Below are 14,314 nucleotides of genomic sequence, written 5' to 3'. Positions count from 1 at the left end.
GAAAATTCCCCTCCCTCAATCTACCTAAAAGTGCATAGATGGTTTCAAAGTAGAGGTCTGCATGGGAACGGGGATCGCGGGGATCCCGCGGGTTCCCCCCCTGGCCCACGGGACTCCCACGGGGATGCCCCCCTGACCCACGGGACTCCCATGGGGACGCCCCCTGGCCCACGGGACTCCCACGGGGATGAAAACAGCCTACCTAAATTCTGGCGATGCAGGCATGCAGCTTACAAGTCCGGCGTCGCAGCGGGAAATAGCCATGCTGAGCAGTGAGCTCAGCACGTACACAGATGAAAGCCTTGCTTGCTGATTGGTCCAGCGGCCCCGCCCCGCCGTACCGCTGGACCAATCAGCAAGCAAGGCTTTCATCTGTGTACGTGCTGAGCTCACTGCTCAGCATGGCTATTTCCCGCCGCGACGCCGGGCTTGTAAGCTGCATGCCTGCATCGCCAGAATTTAGGTAGGCTGTTTTCATCCCCGTGGGAGTCTCGTGCGCTATGGCTCTAAGTCAGGGATGCCCAACACGTCGATCGCGATCAACCGGTAGTTCAGGAAGGCAATGTGAGTCGATCGCAGAGCCCATCCCGGGCTCCGTGATAGACTCGTGTTGCCGTCCCGATCTACCGGGCCTATCAGCCTTCCTCTCCCCGACGTCAAAGACGCCGACGCGGGCATTAGGCTGTTTTTGTCATTTTGGGTGGGGGGTGGCAGCAGCAGCAGCAGCCTGAAAAAGAAATCATCCTGGCCGGGGTCGGTGTCATGCTCCGGAGCTTCTACAGCCTTCCTATCTCCCTCTCCCTTCTACCTGCTTCCGGCCACACCCCCTGCTCCGCGGCTCTCTTCGGCAACTCAGCAGCAGCGATCGACACAAGCTTCTGACGTCGGGGCCTACCCTCTGCGAGTCCCGCTTGTTTCAACTTCCTTTTTCCACAAAGGCGGGACTCGTAGAGGGAAGGCCTCGATGTCGGCAGCTTGTCTTGATCGCTGCTGCTGACGAGTTGTTGAAGAGAGCCGCGGAGCAGAGGGGTGTTGCCAGGTGCAGGTAGAAGGGAAAGGGCCAGATGCAGGACTCGTGGGTGAGGGAGGAGAAGAGAGAGAGAAAGAGAGAGGGGAGGGAAACAAAAGGAAATATTTCATACTGGGCTGGGCCGGAGTGGAGAGAGGGTGGAAAGATTCTGGCTACCGGGTGCAGTAACAAAGGAAAAGGGGGGAAAGCTGAAAATGGAGATAGTGACACAAAGAAGAGAAAGGGTAAGCAGGACCTACTGAATAAGGATAGAGATACAGAGGGGACATGAAGAGGAGGTGAAATAGAGACATAGATGTAATGCTGAAAAAGTGTGGGGGGGGGGAGATAAAGACATTGAAAGGGCAAATGGTGAACATGGGGTAAAGACAAGGACAGAGACAAATGAAGATTCTGAAAAAGTGGTGAGATAGGGATATAGGTGAGATGGACACAAAGAAGGGTGATGCTGGAAAATAGGTGGAATGGTAATTCTGACAAACACAGGCTCACCACTCTGCCTCTGCTGGCAAAAGCACAGTCTGTCCCAATCTAGGGGGAGAAAACCTAGAAGGGACCAGGCTGCACCACAATACTGGCTTCTAAAAAGCACAATGGACTGGGGGGGGTCTAGCCGTGTGTGGCACCATTTGGACCCATGTAGACTTGCACGGCCATTCAGATGCTGACCTGAGGTCCCTTTCCATCCAGCATCTGCCCCTCCTCCTCTTTCCATCCAGCATCTGCCCCTCTGTCTGTTGCTTCTACCCAGCATCTGATCTGTCTCCTCTCTTCCTCCTTTCTGCCCCCTCTGTCATCCCATCCATCATCCACCCTTCTTTCTCCCCCTTCCATCCAGCATCTGCCCATCTTTCCCCCCTTTCAGCCCAGCATCTGCTTCATTTCTCTTTCTCCCCCTTCTATTCAGTGTCTGCTCCATCTTTCTCTTTCCTCCCTTCCATCCTTATCCTCCCCTTCTCCTCCTTTCCATTCAATGTCTTCCTCCCCTTTCCTTTTCTTTACATCCATCATCTGTCTTTTTCTCTCTCCCCTGGCATTCCAGCTTGTCTTATCTTTCCCCTTTCATCCAGTGTGTCTGATCCCTCCCCATTTCTATCTACAGTCTGTCTCCTCTCACCTCCTACATCCAGTATCTACCCCCTCCCACCTGACACCTCAGCCACCGCCAGACTGATGCAAAGCCTTCCCTCCGATGTCAGCTCTGACTTCGGGGGAAGACTTCTGGGTCGGCTACATATGGCTTGCTGCAGGCTGCCTCCAACCCCTGCTGTTATCTGGACTCGAATGAAGTGATGGAAGGGAGTGCATTTTTGGACACAGAAGTCATGAACTGGGGAGAGAGGAAGGGAGGGAAAGAGATGCTGAGGTGGGGGAGGGAATAGAAAGAGAGAATTGGGTGTGGGTGTGTCAATGAGCGGGAAAGAGAGATGGTTGTGTACACACGGCAAATGGAAGAAAGAGGAGAATTTTTGGTCGTAGGGAGGAAGGTACAGAATGTGATAGGGAAGAAAAAGATGAGAGTGAGAAATGTGGCAAGGGAACAATGGGACAGATTGAAAGGGATGCAAGAGGGAGGAATATTAGACAGTGGTGAAGGGAATGGAGGGAGAGATGTGGCATAGTGTTGGAGAGGGGTGATAGAAGGAAAAATGTTGGGCATGGGGCTGGTAGGCAGGCACAAAAGATGAGAAAGAGATAAATGCTGGACCATGGTAGGGGGAACCAATGGACAGCAACAGAAGAATTTACAGAAGATGGGAAAGCGGAAAAAAGAAACTGGGACCAACTTTATGGAAAAATAAGTCTCCAGACAACAAAGGTAAAAAACGGAATTTATTGACTAAAATATGTTAGCTTTGGGAAATGTATATGGCAGATGTCTTTGTTTTGTGTTCAAAAGAAAAGGAAATGCATTTCTGGTTTTATTTCTACAGTGTTGAAGTACTTGTTGACCCTTGCTGTGACTGGTGGGGATCCCCAAGCACCGCCAGCAGAGGACCTCCTCTAGAGATGGCCAGAACTCCCCTCCAGCAAGCACAGCAGTCGCTGGCAGCATCCATGAGCCACTGAGGTGCCAGCATCTGTGACTCAGGGACGCTACTGCTGCCTGCCAAGCTTGGCAAAAGGGACCCCCGGCCAACTGCAAAGGAAGTCCTCAGCTGACAGTTTGTGGGTTCTCATCAGCTGAGTATTTATATTTTATATTTACATTAGAGATTCTGGTAGAAACCCATTTACAAAGTATGTATTCTTCCCAATTAATATTTCCAAATTAATAAAGTCTCTTTGCTTATTTGTAAATGGGTCTCTACCAGAGCCTTTAATTCAGTAGCATAATTAAATAAAATAACTATTTCTGAAGTTTATAGGGAAGGATGGTGACGGAGGGGATTCCTTGCGGGGACGGAGGGGATTCCTCGCGGGGACGGGTGGGGACGGAGGGATTCCTCACAGGGACGGGTGGGGACGAAGGGATTCCTCATGGGGACGGGTGGGGACGGGTGGGATTTTGGCGGGGATGGGTGGGATTTCTGTCCCCGTGCAACTCTCTATTTCAAAGCACACAAACATTTACCATATTTTTCGTTCCATAAGATGCACTTTTTCCCCAAAAAAAAGTGGAAGGAAAAAAGGGTGCATCCTATGGAGTGAATATCCAACCCCTCCTCCCCCCGTTACCTTATTTAGACCTCCACCCACCCCCTCAGTTGCCGCCACTGCTGCTGCTACTTGTCGCTCGCTGCCACCACAAGTAGAGGAAGGGAAAGGCCAGGTGGGTGCAGCGATTGCACGCCGCTGGTCCAGAAGCCTTACCTCTGATGTCAGAATTGACGTCGGAGGTAAGGCTTCTGGGCCGGCGGCATGCAATCGCTACACATGCCTGGCCTTTCCCAGCAATTTGTTCCGTTCATCCCTCAATCTCGGGCCGCAGCGAGGCCATGACTTGCGGTGCCGCACTGACAAGTTCGACCTGCAGCTGAGCCAAGGCCGGCGCAGGCAGCAGGTTGGAGATGCTGCTCACTCTGGCGAAGTTAAAGAGGTACAGAGGAAAGGCAGGTATGCATGTGGCAGGGGGTGGGGAAGGAGCAGGGGATGCTACTGCTCCAGCTTCTTCTACCTTCGCTATATCACTGTTCGCAGGTTAAAAAGTACCTCAAGACTTTGAAACAAACTGACAGTTTGAAAATTGCTTGCACATCTATGTTGGAAATTTGCTGATCATCAGCAGTGTTACTCATTTGATGTGTAAAATAAAGAAAATAAAGATGGATAAGAGCTGTTGAGTAGTACCTTGAAAATTAAGAAAAAAAACCAAGACATGAAACAGAGTCCTTACTAGTTGTATCAGTTTTTCAATTTTTGAGAAGATGCTACTTTTATAAACAGGAATGAAATCTTGCTATTTGTTGACTACTTAAGCCCATATCAGGAAAGTAGATCCGGTAAAGACCTACTTTTTACTTTACCTGAATGTATTCAGTAGTAGTTACTTCAGATGGCTAATTATTATATCTAAAAAAAAACCTGCAGATGCTGTCTGAGAGACAGCTAGATGCTCTTACCTGATAAACATGAAAAGCATTTCCAGCTTTGCCACGAAGAAAGACAGATGGAATCCAAACATTTATGAGGGCACGATGCGATCTATTGAAAGAATAAGGAAGAAAATACTTTTGAATACTGTATGCTCGCAATGCCACCTGTAGAAATAATGAAACTAAAATAAAATTGCTTGATAAACTGTCACATAAAAAAAATAATACCACTTTAATACTGGACTAATGATATATTTCATACTAGCTTTCCAGAGCTGTGAGCTTTCATGAGGTCACTGCAAAAAGAGCTAGGACAATGCTGTCCATTGCAACGGCAGCATTTGTTATAAAAAGTAACTAGTTATAAAGCAAATGAATGGCTGGAATGATGTTTGGAGATGAACTATAAAAGTAGCAGAATTCACAGCTACTGGTTCACTATGGAGGGGCATTTTTGATATGTCGTCTAAATCCGAGTTTAGATGTTTTGCAGAAAACATCCCCAAATCTGGTAGTGAATTTAACCATTTTCAAAACAGAAAAACGTCTTATCATTTTGTTTCAAAAATGGCCATTTCTTAGATTTGAAAACAAAATCTATCTTCTCCATGGCTCTCCTCTTTATACTGTACTACATTTCCTTTTGAAGGTTTAAATGAAAATGCAATTTTCTTGAAGTAGATTTTGGAGTTACAGATTGCTTGAAGTTACTTAAGAATCAAAGCATTTTGAAAACTCATGCCCCCATACCACCACTGTTATACAACCTGTACATAAGAATAGCCTTACTGCAGGGCTTCCCAATTCCGGTCCTCGAGATCTACTGGCAGGCCAGGTTTTCTGGATATCCACAATGAACATGCATGAGAGAGATTTGCATACCAAGAAGGCAGTGCAGGCAAATCTCTCTCATGCATATTCATGGTGGATATCCTGAAAACCTGGCCTGCCTGTAGATCTCGAGGACCGGACTTGGGCAGCCCTGCTTACTGGGTCAAACCAATGGTCCGCCTAGCCCAGTAGCCCATCCAGGTCACTAGTACCTAGCAAAACCACCAAAAAGTAGCATCAGTAGCCCATCCTTACAGTGGCCAATCCAGGTCACAAGTACCTGGCAAAATTCCCAAATAGGAGCAACATTCAATGCTACCGATCCAGGGTAAACAGTGGCTTCCCCCCTCCCCCATGTCTATCTCAATAACAGACTATGGAATATGTAATCTACCTGTAGATTCCAGCACCATCGTACATATCCCACTATGCATTGATGAAGGGAGTATCTCTCTCTAAAGCTCATCACAGATGAACTTAGGGGCCATTATGCATGCTTAGCATGTGCAGAAACACTTACCACAAAATATATTAAAGAGTGTTGCGGTAATTTTGCATTTTCTGTGCAAACATTAAAGAATTTTAGAAAATATTATTTTGGAAAGGTACATGCCATGGATGGGGAATGTTGTGTCTCTGTTGGTCAGCTAGCACTTTCCAATTAGCACATGCTAACTGGTAGAAACATAGAAACATAGAAATAGACGGCAGATAAGGGCCCACGGCCCATCTAGTCTGCCCACCTTAATGTCCCTCCCCTACCTTTGCCCAGTGAATAGATCCCATGTGCCGATCCCATTTGGCCTTAAAATCAGGTAGATGCAGACTTAATGTGTGAACATTTAGCACCACTTGGAGGAACGAGTGTCTGCTCCCAGATTAAGCTGCGTTAGCATTTTTAGCACACGAAGCAGATTAGCGCGTGCTAACCCCGCGCTCTGCAGCTAGAAGTAATGCCAGCTCAATGCTGGCATTAGCGTCTAGCATGCGCGGTAATTTAGCGTGTGCTGTTCTGCGCGTCAATGCCCTAACGTGGCTTAGTAAATGGAGGCCTAAATTTTTTGCAGATCTCGCACGTTAATGGAAAAATTAGTACAGAACCTGCACAAAAGAAAAAAAGCCCTATTTTGTGACAATGTTAAAAATGGGCTTAGCACGTAGGAAAGCCACACATTAAAATGAGTTAAGCCCATTTTCTAAAGCATTTTAGAAAATGGACTCCATTCCTAAAACGGTATTGCCTTCAGTTTGTTCACTGGCCTTTAATTCTATGGCTACAAGTCGTAGAGTACAACTTTATTCATTGACAAACAATGAGTTTTGATTCACAATAAAAGAAAGCTCGGCAAAATGGCATTATTTAGTAAAAATGGCAAATGAGGAATCTAAACATTCATTACCAGACATGGAGAAAACAGAGTTCCTTACAGGATGCAGTGTATAAGATCATTAAAAGTGTCCTGATGAATTTTAACGGAATATTAAGGGCCTTGTTAAACTAACTTTTGGGGAAAGAGCTTATTTGGATTTTCTTTGACAAAACAAGACTTTGGTTTCTTATTCTTAATTTCTTTGTCACTATTTCTATAATTGTTCTTTCCTGGTAAACATGTCGAGTATTTGTATAGATCAGTGAAATTAACTTCTAAGTCAATGAATTTTGAATTACAATTTTCAGATGAGTGTGACAAATTTACAAGAGTGTCAAAACTTTGGCAAAGCTATGGGCTCCTTTTATGAAGGTGCACTAGCGTTTTTTAGCGCATGCACCGGATTAGTGCGCTAGCCGAAAAACTACCACCTGCTCAAGAGGAGGCGGTAGCAGCTAGCGTGTGAGCTATTCTGCGCGTTAAGGCCCTAACATGCCTTTGTAAAAGGAGCCCTATGTATAGCCACCTTCTAGAATAACCTAGTGGAGAGTTTTTCTATGCAAGATGGATTATTTTGATTTTCTGCACTCCTTTATTTTTATATTGTTTACTCCTTCTAGAACACATATATTTTGGTTTTCTTCCAAATAAGCACCCCTTTACCATGTTGTCTTCTCAAACCTGATATCTGAATTCCTGCTTTCTACACTACAGAGGGGGAAACAGTAAGATATAATTCTAAAAGGTTTTCAGTCAAAAGTTGGGAACATAATTGTATTTCACTACATTTCTATGTTTAGTACAAGAAGACAATTTTTGAATTTATGATCCTCTGCTAAATGAAATAGTTATTAAAAAAAAAAAATTCAAAATCCAATATCTGTAGTACACTGATTAATGAAATTCCATTTAGGCTAAAAAAAAAAAACAACAAAACAAAACCCTACAACCTCTCACAAGGATTTGCATCCTAGAAAATAATATGAACTGTATGTCAAATATTTACCTGCAATTTCGCAATACCAATATTTTAAATTATGCTATCATACAGGTTATATTTCTAATACAAAACTAAATATTAGGTTCTAAATCATAGACAGAATGTTAAAGCTTAGATGAGGGCATGGTCTAGTGGTTAGAATAATGGGCTGGGATTCAGGAGGCTAGCGTTTAAGTTCTATTTTTCTTGCTGACGTTAGATGTGACCTTGAGCGAAGTCACTTTACCTTATGTTACTTCAGGCATAAGATTGATTGTATTATTTTTGCTGTACACTGTGATGAGCATTATTTATAATCTGCAGTATAGATGAACAACTATAAATAAAAATAAATAAATATTCTTCAAGAAAGGGACTCATTACACTTATTTTTAATGGTAGGGTGCTATGATTTAGGGTGCCATATAAAACAAAGTCACTGACACTGATTGTGTGAAACAAGAGACAGACAGACCAGGTCTCATATTAAAATTCAGTGTGGTAGATATTCAAAGCCATTTAACAGGGGCAGGAGAGGCTCCTACCCACCCAGTTAAATTGTCTTGGCTGAGAGATTGGAGAAACTGGGTCTCTTTTCCCTGGAGAAGAGGAGACTTAGAGGGGATATGATAGAGACTTATAAGATCATGAGGGGCATAGAGAGAATAGAGAGGGACAGATTCTTCAAACTTTCGAATAATAAAAGAACAAGAGGGCATTCAGAAATGTTGAAATGCTAGGAAGTTCTTCTTTACCCAACGTGTGGTGGACACCTGGAATGCGCTTCCAGAGAGCGTAATAGGGCAGAGTACAGTACAGGGGTTTAAGAAAGGATTGGACAATTTCCTGCTGGAAAAGGGGATAGAGGGGTATAGATAGAGGATTACTGCACAGGTCCTGGACCTGTTGGGCCGCCGCGTGAGCGGACTGCTGGGAACGATGGACCTCAGGTCTGACCCAGCGGAGGCATTGCTTATGTTCTTATGTTCTCTGCCACTGATACTCAGTGAAACACACTGAGGAGCACTTTTACTAAGCTGCATTAATAAATGGACTTAGCGTATCCTTACACAGGCCTGGCTTATCCACCAAGCCCATTTCTAGCGCAACTGTCAAAAAGGGCTTTTTTCTATTTGTTGTATTTCTGGCCATATGGTATTTAGGAGGCGTTAAGAGCTCCTGCATTATGGGCATGCTAACCAGTTAGTGTGTTGAGAATGTTGCTGCCCATTATCCACCCAACATACTCCTCCAAAAAACATAAGAGAAAAATACATATATTCAGTCTGATTATTCAGCCATCGACAGTCAGCATTTTAAAAAAATGCTGATCATGAACAGAAAGATTAGGCCTAGATATTCAGTACCAAGCCATGTCTAGGCACAGTCACTGAATAATGAGGGCTAAGTTTTATGGAGCTGGTCGCCGGAGCTTATGTGGGACCCAGCCAATAATCAGTCAGGGCTCCCATAAGACAGTTATGCACTCTCCAGTTGAATATCTGCATCCAATGGTAGCTGCAACATGCAGGAGCAAGTGGACTTTGCTCCTGTATCCTTCGTCCCTAGTAGGACCACAAGGGATATCAGATAGGCCTATGTTGGGAGAGGAAAGGTTAGGAAGGAGGAGGCTCATTTTGAGAGCTGGGAGAGGGGGGATTAAGGCCTCCTAAAAAGTAAAATCTAATTTTGCAGTCCCGGCCAATATTCAGTGCCAGGGCTCACATAGCTAAGCAGGTGAATTTAGGACAGCTTTTATGGGTGTAGTCAGGGTAGAACAAGAACCTACTCCATTAATGAAGATTTTCAGTTTGCCATCTGGGTAAATGCCAGGATAAAGTCAGAACAGCAAAAAAAATCTGTCCTACTAATTGCCAGGAGCTGCACATAAACCAGATATCCAATACAGGTGCCCAAATTAGACCCAGTATCGAATATCTGGGTCTAAGTCAGCAATGGCTGCCAGCTGCTTTAAAACCACCAACTGTGATGGCAAAATAGCCATAGACATGTTTAATGGGAGCTTAAATTTGAAAATCTGACAAGTTCTCATCTTCAGATGTCTCACTCAATTTTCATTTCATTAATAAGAATGGTCAATAATGGTATCAAATACAGGCAATCCCCAAGTTACAGACTCCCAACTTAAAACGACCCGTACTTAAGAACGCGGTTGTGGCTTTATTTAATGTCACTGAGCAGTATTTCCATTGGCCTAGACTCCTATATTTCTCCTGTAGCAGGAACAATGCATGGCCACATTACAAACAATGTGTGGCTGTGTATGCTGTATCTTAGAGAGCTTGATAAATCTTTACCAATTGTTAGTGTAGTCCTTATTCACTTCTCTCTAAATCACTTAACTATTCTCTATACTCTTTTTAAATCTCTAATATTGTAAAACTATATGGTGCCTGTTTATATATTGTGGCCCCATATACTCTGTAAAGAGATTATTGGTCTAATACTAACATATACTTCATAATATATGTATGTGTATATATATATATATATATATATATATATATATATATATATATATATATGTATATTAATTCTTTATTTTTTCATTTGTATGGACCTTCGGATATCAACTGGACCATGAATAATGCCCAGCAATCTCTTGTCTTCATCAGTCCACTTTATTGTTTATTTACTCAAAACTCTAAAATTCATTTAGTTTCATATTTATTCTTAATTTCATAATTCCATAACTATTTCTTCATTGTATTTCATTTTAGTTTCCTTCATTTCCTTACTTAATGTCTTTTTCTTCTAATTTAATCTTATTACTTAGCTACTTAGCTTCGAGGTTAGCTCTCAAATGTTCATCAATGCCACCGCTCCCTCTTAGAGAGAACACTGGAAAGGACAGTTGGCCCTTTTGCCAGCTAGGAACAGAGGTAAGCAACAAGAAACTTAAAATCTACAAGTTCTGAGTTACATACAAATCTGACCTAAGAACAGCTTTAAAAATGTAACTTGTTCTTAACCTGGGGGACTGCCTGTATTAACAACGATCTATTCTTTATTTAAAGAGCATGTACAACATATGAATGCAGTTTTCATATTGACCAGATCTGCTGAAAAGTTTTGTAGTAACAGAATTACAAGCAGAGTCAAAAAGCCTCAGGACATGCCTAGATCTCTTAGAATATAAGTCACCACTTACCCCAAGGCCACAAATTATTGGAAGAAAATTTATCCTACCCTTAGTGACCTGAGCAGCACACACTCAAAATAATATAAAAACAAATTTTAAGTGTTTACTGTACACTTACATTTCAAAATCTGACAAACTCTGGTCTTCAGATGTCTGACTCAAATCTCCTGGGACCTACCAAAACAAGATCATCAATCATTTTTTTATGATTCATTAGATAATTGAGATGATGTTCATAAACAAAATGGCTATGCATTTAAATTTTAGCAAAAGCCTTGGAGGCTGTTTTTGTAGAACAAAAGAAAAAGAAAGATTATGTCAAATCATAGCAGCAAGCCTACAGTGAGAAATCTCAATTAACTCCAAGCACAAAGCTTTTGATCTGATTGAGATAATCATCAGCATGAAAAAGTACATAATTTTCAGGAAATAAAAAAGTAATAACCCTCAGAAAAGTTATTAGACTTTTAGAGTGAATGACAATCTACAATACATACAGGCAGCTGTCTCACTAAACTTTATAACTATTTAAAACTATTATAAAAGTTGGTGGTAAGAAATGGGTAGTGCGGAGGCTGAGTTCTGGATTAAGTATGGGAACTTGCAAACTCGTCTGCCCATTACTGATAAGTGGTCTAAACTTTTACAATGTTGTAATCTGGATAGGTCAATTGGTCTTTATTTGCTATTATTTGTTACCGCATTTTGGTATAAATACAGTCAAAGGGAAGGTAATTTCATAACAGGTCATATAACTTGTGTGGCAAGTATGAGCATAAGTTACATCTATTTTCCAGTGGAAAACTTTTCTTTTGAAAATCACCCCAATTGGGTGAGTGGGATCCACATGATGGCCAAGGAGCACTGAAGACGTGTGGTAGGAGCTTCTCTATAATTACCAGTTTTTCAATTTCTAAACAATGGTTCCCACTGCTCCATTTATCTTACCCTGCAATGTAAGGTTATGCCTCCGTGGCAGAACCCAGAAAACGTTGCCCAGTCCACTGACTCGTCACTTAAGTCATCCAGGCTTACCAAGAAGTTAAAGTGTGTCTCAAGTGACCCCTGTTGGAGATCCCCATGTGCATTATGTGGCAGTCTCCATTGGCCAGCCAGACTTGTTACTCGGAGGCTATTTCAAAGTTTGCTGTTTCTGGTTCCTCTTTTCATTTTGGTTTTCTTTCCTGTTTTAACATGCTTTAATGTTTATGATGAGTATCATTTGCCTATGCAATGCACTAATGTTTATGATTTCCTTAGGAGGCATGCCGCTTGGGGAAGTTTCCTCTGGCTGATAAATATTATAATTCTCCTCCAGTTTCTCAATGATCAGTAACACCCTCACTTTTTCTTTCTTGTAATGTCAGGGGTTTGCAAGGAGTGCACAAGCGCAGGAGGATACTTTGTGAACTGAGAGACTTTGCTGTTGATTTCTACATGCTAAAGGAAACTCACTTTACAGTTATGGACAATGACTGTATTAGATCTCTGTGGGTCGGCAGGTTATGCATTCCTTTGGCTCCTCTAATAGTGCAGGCGTTGCAATTCTTATTCAATAAAAATTTCCAAGGGAAATCGCTATAGAACTGGAAAGATAAATTGGGTAGGGCCCTAGCTGTAGAAATTCAGTTAGGAACATTGCAGTTGTTTGGTGAATATGTATGCCCCGAACAAAGGTCAGGTAGGATTCTTGAGAGATCTCCTCATCCAACTCATCCAGTTCAATTCATCTCCTCATCCAACCTCTTGGACAGTGCTACCCATTCTGTTGGGGGGGTGATTTGAATGTTGTGGCTTCTGATGTTCTGGATAGGTCCGCAGGACGGAGATCTCACAGAATAAGTGACACAAGAGATTGCAAGGCCTCTACCAAATTACTTATTCCATATTCACTGTATTACCGAAAATTTCATTGGCTTCCATTTGAAGCAAGAGTTAAATTCAAATTTGGATGTATCTGTTATAAGGTAGCACATGGTCTAGCTCCAAATTACCTCATTGACCATTTCAAGTATGCAGACTCTAGATGTTTACTACGAAATTTTACTTTATTCCCTTTTCCATCTGTAAAAAGGGTGTTACATAAAAGATATTTTCCTAGATTATTGTCTTTTCAGGCTGTGACATGGGATAAGGAATTTAGTATTTTGATAACCAAATTTATTTCATACCACCATTTTAGGAAATTGAACTCCACCACCATTTTCCTCTCTACCACCTCACTTGGGAGCGCATTCCAAGCAACCACCACCCTCTCCGTAAAGAAGAATTTCCTTACATTGATCTTGAGTCTACCACCCCTCAACCTGAAATTATGTCCTCTGATTTTACCATCAGCTTCCAGTATCTTATACAGTATGTTCTAAATTGTTAGTGCTGGTTTTTAAAATATTATTTAATTCTGCTTCTGCACATTTTGCGAAATCAGTGTTATATACCTAATCGTGTACTGAGGGCAACTTCAATGCTACAACTACAGTAATTGAGCCTTTGAAGAATCAATTATGTTATGTCTTCACTGCTAAGGCAATACTGTGTATGTTGGTCCTACTAGCTGGAATGAACTGCCCTTGAGACTGCATTTGCTTCAAGAATTTAGCAGTTTTAAGAAAAAAATTGAAAGCATTTTTGATTGCACAGACATTTTGTGTGGTTTGATTACCTTTATAACGACTGTGGTATGTGAAGCAGATTTAATTTATATAAGTATGTTATTGCCCGCCTGGTCAATAGTCAGGATATAAATTTAGAAATGAGTAAATAAATAAATATCCAGAATAGTTAAATTCACTGTCTGGAGACTGCAACATTGAACCTAATGAAACTACTTGGAACATAATATTGTATTTAGTTTATCATACAATACTAAGGAACAATGCAGATCAGACTTGTGCTGGTATTTTAGATTTAAATAGGTGCCACCATGGTTGATTAAATAAGAATTGGAAAATTTATTTAAAAGAAAGCTAAACAGTGCTATCTTTCGGCAGACAGATAGTCATGCCTGATATTTAGTTTTGCCTTATAATTTCCCTTCCCCTCCCTCCTTTTTTCTCTGTATACTCATATTTGTTTAATCATGGAAAGCAGCAACAGTGACTCAGACACAGCTTAAGCAGAACAAACTCAGCAGGACAGGTCAATCATTACACTAATCATATAATCAAAAACCTTTTCAACCAAATGAAAACGCTCTACAGGGGAAAAAATGTCAGAATATCTCAGAAGAATGTCTAACTAAATTATCGACCCATATAATCTGTACAAATGTTATTAAACATCATCAGTCACTGACTCTCAGTCATGTCCAAGAGGCCCCAACCAATAGGTTCGTATTCAAAGTTAGCTAAAATATGCAAAATGGTATGGATCTTGGACCCCATATATACTGTACAACTGAGAAGC

The 14,314-nt window shown here is 42.0% G+C and overlaps 1 protein-coding gene across 3 annotated transcripts in view; it reads right to left on the bottom strand.

Annotated features, from left to right (window-relative positions):
- Positions 1-14,314, bottom strand: part of SNX29 (sorting nexin 29) — a 407,218-nt gene that overhangs the window by 146,398 nt on the left and 246,506 nt on the right. For all 3 annotated transcript variants that reach the window (XR_004536445.1, XM_033914223.1, XM_033914221.1), the window contains exons 17-18: positions 11,028-11,083; positions 4,594-4,675 (exon numbers count right to left, since the gene is read on the bottom strand). Coding sequence is in view for 2 of the 3 variants with exons in the window: in XM_033914223.1 (XP_033770114.1) it covers positions 4,594-4,675; positions 11,028-11,083 (138 nt within the window). In the remaining variant the exon portion in view is untranslated. The remainder of the gene's footprint in view (positions 1-4,593; positions 4,676-11,027; positions 11,084-14,314) is intronic.

The sequence above is a fragment of the Geotrypetes seraphini genome, chromosome 11 (assembly GCF_902459505.1).
Source record: "Geotrypetes seraphini chromosome 11, aGeoSer1.1, whole genome shotgun sequence".
NCBI classification, from domain to species: domain Eukaryota; kingdom Metazoa; phylum Chordata; class Amphibia; order Gymnophiona; family Dermophiidae; genus Geotrypetes; species Geotrypetes seraphini.
This window is presented reverse-complemented; position numbering and strand designations above follow the sequence as displayed.